This window comes from Loxodonta africana, chromosome 22 (genome assembly GCF_030014295.1).
Source record: "Loxodonta africana isolate mLoxAfr1 chromosome 22, mLoxAfr1.hap2, whole genome shotgun sequence".
Lineage (NCBI taxonomy): Eukaryota > Metazoa > Chordata > Mammalia > Proboscidea > Elephantidae > Loxodonta > Loxodonta africana.
The window spans coordinates 64,860,798-64,872,249 of record NC_087363.1 but is presented as its reverse complement, the minus strand read 5'-3'; the positions used below and the strand labels follow the sequence as shown (position 1 = coordinate 64,872,249).

The window sequence follows — 11,452 nt, the reverse complement described above, 5'->3', positions numbered from 1 at the left end:
TGTCCACCACTGCCCCTGGGAGCCCTGGTGGCGAAGTGGTTGAGCTCGGCTGCTAACCAAAAGGTTGGCAGTTTGAATCCACCAGCTGCTTCTTGGAAACCCTATGGGGCAGTTCCACTCTGTCTTATAGGGTGGCTATGAGTTGGAATCGACTCCACAGCAAAGGGCCCGGGCCCCTGGGACAGGGCCATTCTGGCCTCCTGCCCCCTCCTGGAGCACTGACCTGGCAGCAAGGTCATCTGCAACATCCCCACTCCCCAATCCATCCCAGCTTTGTCCCCCCTCCTGCCCACCTGCAGTGAGTGAGAAGCCTTAAAGCTTGTCCCACAGCTGCTGCTGCCCCCTCCCGTCCCCCTTCCATGCACGTCCTTGGCTGGCCTGCACAGGGCTGGCATCCCTGCCTGCTCCTGGCTTTGCTCCTGCTGTCTTTGGTACTCTGGGTCCCTGCCAGGCTCCAGCCCCTTGGCCTTGGCTCCAGAACTGTCCCCCTCACCCCAAACCCCATGTCTGGCTGCCCGCCTCTCTTGCTTTTCCACCTAGAGCCCCTGGCGTCTGCCCTGCTGCTGCACCAGGACTGGTGCCTGCTGGGGTGCGGGTGTGGGTGTGGGTGCGTGTGCGCCTGGGTCTGCGTGCGTTTCTGGCCATGCCGGTCACTCTGGCTGTCTCACCATCTCTGGGTGTCTCTCTCTGACTCTGGCTTGGCTAGCACTCAGACCGGCAGGGCGGGGGTGTCGGGGAGGCCATTAATCTGCGATGACAGGCCGGCTGCCGGTGGAGGGGGAGGGGCAGGGCTGCAGGAACGGCTGCAGCAGAGCCCTGGAGCAGACCGTGGGGGAGGGGGCCGTGGGCCTGGCACAGGGCGCAGGGGCGGGCAAGGCGGGCGGGAGCCCGGGTGGTGGGGGGGGTGGGGACCGTGAAGGAGGAGGGGCCGGCTGCTGAGGAGGTTCCGACCGACCGCGGCCGGCCAAGCTGCTGGGGCTGCTGGGCTGGTGGCGTGGGGCAGAGCACAGCACCCTGGCAGCGGGGCCCATACCAGGGGGCCATGAACAGTGTGAGCCAGGTGGGCTGCTGCCCACGGACACTGCCAGGGTGACCCCAGCCCCTGGGGCCCAGCCCCAGCCACCCTGGCTTCATGCCAGAGCTGCCCTGGGAGCCAGTCTGCTGGCCTCGGGGGCGCAGCCTGGACTGGGATTGCTGCAGGGCGCAGGTGGGGGACTGGCCGGGCCCTTGGACCCAAGGCGGGCAGGCCTGGGGAGCCAAGTCCTCAATGGCAGCCACAGCAGGGAAGGCGAGCGGGACAGGGGCTCTGCAGGCCAGGGCCCAGAAAGGCCGGGTGAGGCGGGCTGTGCGCATCTCCAGCCTCGTGGCCCAAGAGGTAGGTGACCCCCAGCCCCCTCCCTCTGGGGGCCAGGGCACTGAGGCAGGAGGCCAATGAGTTGGGCAGGGCCCAGAGGGCTCTGGCTCTCAGCGGAACCAGGACAGGAAAAAGCTCGAGAGAAGCAGACAGTTCAGAGGGCGTGGGGTCTGCAGCCCTGCTTACCACCCTTGGCTCCTACTGGATTTTCTCCAGGCCCGGTGGGTGGCAGTGCTTTCTGCCAGGGCTTCCCCATGCTATGGCTTCCGTTGCCCACAGCCTCCTAGCTCTGAATGCCAAGCGGGGGGGGGGGGGGGGAACAGGAGTGGAATGGGCACACAGGGGCTCGTGGGCAGACTGAGGAAGGCTGGCAGGACTGGGAGCGGGTGCGGGCGGCGCTTGGGCTCCGCTATTCCCCACTCCGTGGTGCTGGATGGGCCCTGAGTATGGCAGGTGTGGGGGTCCAAGGTTTGGAGCTGAAGTCCAGGAGAGTAGGGTCTGGGGGCTGTGGGTGGATGCAAGGGCACACTGAGCTGGGGGGCCTGGCTTATCTTTTCCGGAGAGCCTGGGGTGCTGGTAGCTGGGCTGTGGTCTCCAGCCTGATAACTCTATAGGCACCCATGGGGAGCCCCGCTCTGTTCCAGCTACTATCTGGGGACCTCTGACATAGAGATGGAGTGGATAGGGAAGGAACGGCTGGAGATGTGACTCCTCCCCCCCACCGCCTGGGTCACCTAGCCACCCACACCCGCTTGCACCTGAGCGGGGCCTGGGCACATATGTTCCTCACAGCTAGGGGACAGGTACAGGTGAAGATTTAGGGTTTGGCTTAAATGAGCTCCTGCATTCTACAGAGAAATGGGTCCAGAGGTGTTAAGTGCCTGGCCCAAGGCCATATGGGCAGTGAGTGTTGCAGAGTTGGGACAGGCACCTGTGAAAATGAGGTCAGCGGGTCTCGGCCTTGTAGCCTATGCTGGCCTGTCTGTGTGCGTGCATGTGTGCCTGTGTTCGCCTGTTGGTGTGTGTAGTAGGTAAACTTGGAGGACGGTCACCGATGTGTTTGGTCTAGCATAGCCCCAGGCCTCTTGATGGGGAGGAGTCCTGCTCTAGGGGCCAGGACCACCTTCTGCTCCCTTGTCTGCAGAGGCCCTGGGTGGTTTTATTTTAACTCTCACTTGATTCGTGAAAGGCCACCACCTGTGCAAACGTATTCCTGCCTTAAAGAGTGGGAGGTTGGGCTGAAGGCAAGGTGGAGGGGGAACCTGTGAGCGCTTCCATATGCCCCTCCCTGCCTGGTGCCTCCAGAGCAGTTGTGTCCACTCTAGGTGCCAGTCCCCTAACTATGGCCTGTCTTAATGTCCAGTTCTTTCCTTTAAGGGGTATTTGCCAAATAGCACCATCTTGTGAAGCTGGTCCAGAGACCCTGGTTTGAATATGAGTTGGGGAGCCTGAGGACAGAGCCCTGGCAGGCGGGACTCTGGGAGCAGTGCTGGCCTCTTTGGCTCTCAAGGGGTCTGGACAAGGCTGAGCGTCAGGCCACAGATGGCAGGGCCCAGGCTGGGAGAGCCTGGGGGAGTCTTGGGTTGAGTGATACGTCTGTGAGAGAGGTGCTGAGGGGTAGACAGAGGCTCTAGGGACAGAGTCCTCACCTGGCTAAGGGGCCTGAGACAGGCGGCTGGTACTTTTGCGCCAGTGGCATAAAGAGGCCTTTAGGCCCTTGGTCCCTGGGCCGCCCAGCAGTGGGACTGCCACTGTCATATATGCTGAGACAGTGACCCCCGAAGCCATTGTACAGGCTGGGAGCCTCAGGCCTTAGACCACTTTCTGGGCTGAGATGAGGGCGTGCGTGGGGGCAGCATCTAGGGTGGGCAAGGTTGCACAGTAGAGCCGTAGCCTGTGGTTATGGGTCTACCTTGCTTGTGGGGAGCTTTATTTCTGGGTGTTGCTGCTTAGTGCCCGGAACTCAGGTGTGCTGGGGCTGTCAGCCCTGCTGGAGCCAGCAGGGGGTCCCCGTGCTACATGGCATTCTGGGAACTGTACTCCCCACGTCTAGGGGTAGCCAGTTGCTGTGGCCACTTGGCTGCGGGATGGGCATTCTGACTGAAACCTTTTTTGCTCCTCCCCCACTTGACCTCTTCTCCGGAGGCCTCAGCAAAGATGTCACCCCTCTTGAAGTCCCATGGCCTGGCCTCCTCTGCCCTGTACCCCATGGGACATCACCCATCCCTGCCCCACCCCTGTGTGCAGGTGCTGTCCCTGGGTGCGGATGTGCTGCCGGAGTACAAGCTGCAGGCGCCACGTATCCACCGCTGGACCATCCTGCACTACAGCCCCTTCAAGGCTGTGTGGGACTGGCTCATCCTACTGCTGGTCATCTACACAGCTGTCTTCACGCCTTACTCAGCTGCCTTCCTGCTGAAGGAGACTGAGGAGGGCCCCCCGGCCCCCGACTGCGGCTATGCTTGCCAGCCACTGGCTGTGGTGGACCTCATTGTGGACATCATGTTCATCGTGGACATCCTCATCAACTTCCGCACCACCTACGTCAACGCCAATGAGGAGGTGGTCAGCCACCCCGGCCGCATCGCCGTTCACTACTTCAAGGGCTGGTTCCTCATCGACATGGTGGCCGCCATCCCCTTTGACCTGCTCATCTTCGGCTCTGGCTCTGAGGAGGTGGGGCTGGCAGGGAGGCAGAGAGGGACGAGAGCAAGTGGGGACAGGAGAGAAGGCAGTGGGAGGTGGTGGGAGGGAGTGGACAGAGACGGAGGGCTGAAGAGTCAAGGAAGCGCCCTGCCCACCCTTGCTCCTTCCTCTACTCGACCCCAAAAGGCCCACCGTTTCTAATTCAAATAAAGGACCCTGTAAACGAGTGGGTGTGGCTGTGACCACCCAGTGGTCCCCTTGTTCTCATCATGGAGATTATGGTCCCTCTACCACAAGCTAGCACAGATCCATGGGACCTGTGTCCTGGCCCAGGTTGCGGTAGGCACATGATAAAAGGCGGTTCCAGGTATTAGGAGGAGTTTCAGGGAGGAAGTCTTTGGAATCTCACCTCGGATGCCCTCCGAAGACGAGGACAGCAGAGTCCCCAGCCCTCGGTAGCCCACTCCCCATTTGCCCTCACACTGATGGCCCCTTCCCCTCCAGCTGATTGGGCTGCTGAAGACAGCACGGCTGCTGCGGCTGGTGCGCGTGGCCCGGAAACTGGACCGCTACTCGGAGTATGGGGCGGCCGTGCTCTTCCTGCTCATGTGCACCTTCGCACTCATTGCGCACTGGCTGGCCTGCATCTGGTACGCCATTGGCAACATGGAGCAGCCTCACATGGATTCGCGCATCGGCTGGCTGCACAACCTGGGTGACCAGATTGGCAAGCCCTACAACAGCAGTGGCCTGGGCGGCCCCTCCATCAAGGACAAGTATGTCACAGCACTCTACTTCACCTTCAGCAGCCTGACCAGCGTGGGCTTTGGCAATGTCTCTCCCAACACCAACTCGGAGAAGATCTTCTCCATCTGCGTCATGCTCATCGGCTGTGAGTGTGCCTGGGTGGCGGGCAGGGACGAGCCAGTGCTCCCTAGAGTGGCTCAAGCTAGAGGACAGTGAGGGTGCTAGTGGGGCTGTCATGGGCAGCAGGGCAGAAGAGTAATGGCAGGGCAGGAAGGGAGAGCAGAGACCTTGGGGTTTTTGTGTGCATACTTTGTGCGTGTGGGTTTCTACTGCAGCTACACACACGTGGATATGTGTCCTTGACATGGCACAGGGGCTGAGTGAGGGGCCCGCAGACGCTGACAGCCTGTTCCCCTTCCCCTGCCCCCAGCACTCATGTACGCCAGCATCTTCGGCAACGTGTCGGCTATCATCCAGCGGCTATACTCAGGTACCGCTCGCTACCACACGCAGATGCTGCGCGTTCGGGAGTTCATCCGCTTCCACCAGATCCCCAACCCACTGCGGCAGCGCCTTGAGGAGTACTTCCAGCACGCCTGGTCCTACACCAACGGCATCGACATGAACGCGGTGGGCCACCGGCTGGGCTAGAGAGAGAGTGGGACAGGGAGGGCTTCCCTTGGCCGAGTGAGCGGCCTCACCAGCCAGGGCCACACCTGGTGATTTAAGTGGTCCCATTAGTGCTAAGGACAGCCTGAGAGGTGTGATTGCCCACTTTGCCTGTGCGCTCACATGTAGTAGAAGGGCTCCCATGGTGGGGCAGGTACTCCCATGCGGGCCGCCGCATTTAATCCTTACCGTAGGTAGCGCCTTGCCTGAGGTGGATGGGAGTGTCCTCTTTACATATAGGAAAGTGGAGGCCAAGGGAGGTGAGGGACATTCCCAAACTGGCACAGCTAGAAGGGAAGGAGCTGGAATGTAGCTTACCTGGCCTGGGGTAAAGGCAGGGAAGTCAGGGCTGGAAGGGTGGGGTTTCCTGAGGTGGAGGGTGGGGTGAGGACTGGGGGCTCCTGGGCTGGGCTCCAGACACTGTGGGTGGAGGCTGAGCTTCCTGCCCGCTCCCCGCAGGTGCTGAAGGGCTTCCCGGAGTGCCTGCAAGCTGACATCTGCCTGCACCTGAACCGCTCGCTACTGCAGCACTGTAAACCCTTCCGTGGGGCCACCAAGGGCTGCCTGCGGGCTCTGGCCATGAAGTTCAAGACAACCCACGCGCCACCTGGGGACACGCTGGTGCATGCAGGGGACCTGCTCACTGCCCTTTACTTCATCTCCCGGGGCTCCATCGAGATACTGCGGGGCGATGTTGTTGTGGCCATCCTAGGTATGGCAGGGGTCGGGGCTGGACTGGAGGTGGAGTGGCCAGAGCCTCACGGATACTCACTCTTAGGCCCCCCAAGGCGGGCAGCCAAGAGAGGTTCCACCTGAGGGGGTGGTTGACCTTGGCCCCGATCTTCCTTCCCCTTGGTCTCCCACAGGCAGCTTAAAGTAGGCTGCCTGAGGTGGGCAGTGGCAGGAGGAAGGCTGGCTTGGGGCTGTGCATTGGGTCCCTGAGGGCCTGTGGGCACTGCAGCCTCCTGCCACAGCTTTGCCCGCCCTCCAGGGTCAAGGGCATCCTGTCTCTTTCCTCTCACTCCTCCTTTCTCCCCACTGTACCTGTGGATAGGTACACTTGGCACTGGAGATGTCCTGTCCTCTGCTTGCCCCTTCCTTGGCCCTTACTCCTTAGGGAAAATGTGTCTAGTTTTTTTCCATAGCTCATGGTAGGAGCTCACAGAATTTTATATCTTAGCCAGCACAAACACACCCCATGTGCCGCTAAAACCAAAGATTCTCTATGCACTTGGCATTACTGTAGTAAGTGGGCCTTATACATTCTGGGATTTTCTGTTCTAGGCTTGCTAAGCTATGCCATTCCGTTATTTTCTCAGTAATGTGTTAAGATGTGTAGTTTGGAAAACACAGCTTGTAAGGGTTGGTGATTGGGACAGGAGGGTGTTTATGATGTGATGTTTTGGATAGAAGTGGTGGTAGAACCCAGGGGCATGGGCAGAGTGGAGCCTCTGGGTGAGCCCAGCAGGCAGGCCCCAGTCACCGGGAGTGCAAGGATCCAAGGCTCCCATACTGCCTCTTGGGAGCTGAGAGAGACTGGACTGTCTGTGTGCTGTGTAGGGTAGGGCTGGGTCCAGGAGGGAATGGCTGGAGGGGAACTACCTGCTGCCCTCACCTTGAGCTCCTGCCTTTCCTCTGGCCGGCAGGGAAGAATGACATCTTTGGAGAGCCCCTGAACCTGTATGCGCGGCCTGGCAAGTCCAACGGGGATGTGCGTGCCCTCACCTACTGTGACCTGCACAAGATCCACCGGGACGACCTGCTCGAGGTGCTGGACATGTACCCTGAGTTCTCTGACCACTTCTGGTCTAGCCTGGAGATCACCTTCAACCTTCGAGACGTGAGTGGCCTTCCCACCGGGCCCTTGTCTCCAGGAGCCCTGTCTTCTGCTCCATCTGTGTGGCTGCCCTCACATGTCGTGCCATGAGAGTGTGGCTCCTGTCCTGGCCTCAGCCTCCCTCTTTGTCTGGTGGTGCTGTGGCCAGATCCAGTCGTGAAGCCCACGTGGCCGTCTCCCAGCCCCACCACCAGCCGCCCTGTGTGAATGAGGGACTGGGCCTGACTCGGCAGGCGGGGTGTAGCAGGCCCTGAGCGCGGTTTTGGTTGCAGACCAACATGATCCCTGGCTCTCCGGGCAGCACAGAGCTTGACGGCTTCAGCAGGCAGCGCAGGCGTAAGCTGTCCTTCCGCAGGCGCACGGACAAGGGTGAGGCGAGGGGAGGGAGGGTGGCCAGCCCCACAGGCACCCTTGCCTCCTCTGGTGTTCCCCGACACCTCACCCTATCCTGTGAGCCCAGCTCAGTGTCACCTCTTGGCCTGGCCTCTGTGGTCTTCATGGGGCTGGGGTTCTGGTGGGTTCTGCAGGACAAAGGAGGGCGAGAGGGTCTGTGGTGGGGGCAGAGGGCTAGGCAGGCCCAGGGGTCCCTGTGCCCTGTGGCTGAGGGTGGAGGGGAGCTCCGCCCACTCCGAGTGGTTCAGTCTGCTTGCGAGTGGGGGCAGATAACAGAGGAAACAACCAGGGACAAGCCCAGCCTCCTGTGCTGTCCCATCCCAGCCAGCTTCCCCCCCGCGCCCACTCCCTCACTCAGGGGTCCTCCCCGTTCTCTGTTTCCCACAGATGTGGAGCAACCAGGGGAGGTGTCGGCCTTGGGGCCGGGCCGGGCAGGGGCAGGGCCGAGTGACCGGGGCCGGCCGGGAGGGCCATGGGGGGAGAGCCCATCCAGCGGTCCCTCCAGCCCCGAGAGCAGTGAGGATGAGGGTCCAGGCCGCAGTTCCAGCCCCCTCCGCCTGGTGCCCTTCTCCAGCCCCAGGGCCCCCGGAGAGCTGCCAGGTGGGGAGCCCCTGACGGAGGACTGTGAGAAGCGCAGTGACACCTGTAACCCGCTGTCAGGTATGGGCTCGGCCAGACTGGTCAGGGGCCAGAGTGGGGCACGGGTAGGGTAGGGATCGACCCAGCCTCCTCCCGACTCTCTGGCTCCAGGTGCCTTCTCGGGAGTGTCCAACATCTTCAGCTTCTGGGGGGACAGTCGAGGCCGCCAGTACCAGGAGCTGCCTCGCTGCCCCGCCACCACCCCCAGCCTCCTCAACATCCCCCTTTCTAGCCCAGGCCGCCGGCCTCGGGGTGACGTGGAGAGCAGGCTGGATGCCCTCCAGAGGCAGCTCAACAGGTGAGGCCAGGAAGGCAGCTCAGCCTGGCACTGTGTGTGTGTGTGTAAGGGGCTGTGATCTGAGCGTCTGGGTGTGGATTGCTGGCAGCAGTTAGGGTATGGGGAGGAGTGTCTGCTCCTTCTAGGCCTATCTGTGTGTTGGGCAGCTGGACCCTCTCCTTCTATCAAAGCTGAGCAGTGGCAACCACCACAGAGGTAGAGGGAGCCTGGGTTGACCAGCTGGCTCCTCAGGAGGGTGGTCCCCGAGTCACAGTGAATGGTGTTTCCTCTTCCCTTGAGACCTAGGGTACCTCCTCCCACATGGCCAACGTGTCTGCCTGCCCTGCTCCTTCCTGCCCTCAGACTAGAGACCCGACTGAGTGCGGACATGGCCACTGTGCTACAGCTGCTACAGAGGCAGATGACACTGGTTCCGCCCGCCTACAGTGCTGTGACCTCCCCGGGACCCGGCCCCACCTCTGCCTCCCCTCTGCTGCCTGTCAGCCCCATCCCCATCCTCACCCTGGACTCGCTTTCTCAGGTATGAACTGAGACCCCAGCCCTGCCTTTTCTGGCCTGTGCTGCCCTTTCTGCCTGACCCCGTGCCTGACCTCCCCCCTCTGTCCCCACCCTCCCATGGCTCTGCCCCTGAGGGGGGCTGCCCCGGGAGCACCAGGCACGGGGAGGCACTGCCCGAGTGGCGTGTGCTGCCACACTACCTGAAGGGCCAGCTCTGCACGCGTGCCTGCGGAACGAGTCATGTGTGGTCCCAGAGCGGAGAACATGGTGGAGCCTGAGGTGTGGTGTGGGCAGGGGGCACTGCCTGCTGGTGTGTCTTTGGGGCAGGACTCCAGGCCTTGCTGTGGCCAACACCCCCCTTGCAGGGCCTCTGGCTCTCAGCACTGGCCACACTGCAGGCTTCTGCAGGGTCTGGCCTTCCTTGGATGTTCAGGCCAATCTTACCGGAAAGGCTCTCTGGGCCTTCATCCCTGTCCTCCTGCTGGACAAGGGGTCTCCACTGCCCTTTGTGCCCAGCCTGCTGACAGGACAGCTGTGTCTGGGACACCTCTGACTAGTTCCTCAGCGCCCTGAGAAGAGGGGTTCCCCAGCTTCCCACTCAGCCCCGATCTGCTCCCTCCCTCCCTCTCTCCCTCCCTGCCTCCTCTGGCATCCGCTCCCCCTCCCATATGCTGCCTGCTCCTGTTTGCAGACACCAGGGCCCACGTCAGCAAATGTGCCAGTCTCCCCTCACAGCCTCCCCCGCTGAGATCACACCAGCAGGCTTGCAGCACACACAGACCCTCTGCCTGCCCTGGCACTCTCCCTGTCCTCTGCAGCCCTGACCCAGCCTGTCCCTGTTCCCTGCTGAGATCACACCAACAGGCTTGCAGCACACACACACCCTCTGCCTGCCCTGGCACTATCCCTGGCGTCTGCAGCCCTGACCCAGCCTGTCCCTGTCCCCCACTGTTATCATGCCAGCAGGCTTGCAGCACACACAGACCCTCTGCCTGCCCTGACACTCTCCCTGCCCTCTGCAGCTCTGACCCAGCCTGTCCCTGTTTCTAGGTCCCTGAGTTCTTTCTGGACTGGAGGAAGGAATCTTGTCTCTCTTCCTGCCCAGCTTCTGTCCCAGCTCAGGGCCTCCTTATCCTGGGTTGGGTTTGGAGTCAGCTGCTATGTTCCCTGGGGAAGGAAGAGGCTATGGTCTGGAATGTTCCCTGGGCCCTCAGCAAGGCACTCTGTATCAGATTGACACGCCCTCTACTCCCACTGGGAACTCATTTTTCCCAAGCGCAACGCCTTTCTTGGTGGTCCTGGTCTGTCTGCCTCAAACCTTCTCTGTCCCAGACTTAAGCCCCCCTCTCGGTCTGCCCACCTCCTCCTTCTCCCTCCCATCCCTCCATGGCTCCTTGCCCACTAACACTCAGTGTTCTTTGCAGGTTTCCCAGTTCATGGCGTGTGAGGAGCTCCCCCCAGGGGCCCCAGAGCTCCCCCAGGATGGCCCCACCCGACGCCTCTCCCTGCCGGGCCAGCTGGGGGCCCTCACCTCCCAGCCCCTGCACAGACACGGCTCAGACCCAGGCAGTTAGTGGGGCTGCCCAGTGTGGACACATGGCTCACCCAGGCTCAGGGCATGGCCTGGGCCCTCCCCTCTGATGCCTGTTCAGGTGGCCCTGGCCATGGATAGCACAAATCCTCCCCAGCCTCGGGACCATCTCCTCCTGCAGTCCCCAGGGCCCCAGTGGGAGGGGCAGGGGCAGGGCTGGGCAGTGGACAGGGGGCCTGTGGTCTCGCCCTGCCCTGGGGGCATTAGCTGGTCTAACTGCCCGGAGGCACCTGGCCTGGGCCTTAGGCACCTCAAGGACTTTTCTGGTATTTACTGCTCTTATTGTTAAGGATCATAATTAAGGATCGTATGAATAATTAATGAAGATGCTGATGACTATGAATAATAAATAATTATCCTGAGGAGACTCCAGTGGTGCTGGGAGGGCACAGCCCTCAGCATGCTGGGCCGAGCATCTACATTCAGGACATGCTGCGTGTGCGTGCACTGGCCCATCTGTGCGGGAATCCACTGGGGATGACATGGACCATCTCCAGGCCTTCCTGTCTCATAGGGCCTGGGCTCAGGGAAGTGAGAGCCATACCGGCCTGTTTGGAGGTTAGAGGTAGCCCTAAGGGGGTGCAAGACCTGGAGTCCAGCCTCCCAGGATCATGGAGGTTTTCTGGGCATTATGCTGACTACCCCAAAGCTGGCTCTACACTATGAATGCCGACCATACACTTATCCCCTTCCCCAGGACAGAGCCCAGCCCCACACTGGCCCTGACTGGTGGAGCTGAAGTTCCGACCCATGCTGTCCTTCCCCAACTTGGCCTGATCG

General features: G+C 61.5%; 1 protein-coding gene across 1 annotated transcript; it reads left to right on the top strand.

The window, feature by feature from the left end:
• Positions 1-1,267: 1,267 nt before the first annotated feature.
• Positions 1,268-11,154, top strand: KCNH2 (potassium voltage-gated channel subfamily H member 2). Its single transcript, XM_064275035.1, has 11 exons — positions 1,268-1,375; positions 3,602-4,030; positions 4,505-4,892; positions 5,178-5,377; positions 5,876-6,128; positions 7,063-7,256; positions 7,526-7,622; positions 8,034-8,306; positions 8,397-8,583; positions 8,926-9,103; positions 10,506-11,154. Exons 1-11 carry the CDS (start codon positions 1,268-1,270, stop codon positions 10,653-10,655), a joined length of 2,457 nt encoding a protein of 818 aa, XP_064131105.1. The 3' UTR covers positions 10,656-11,154.
• Positions 11,155-11,452: the final 298 nt, after the last annotated feature.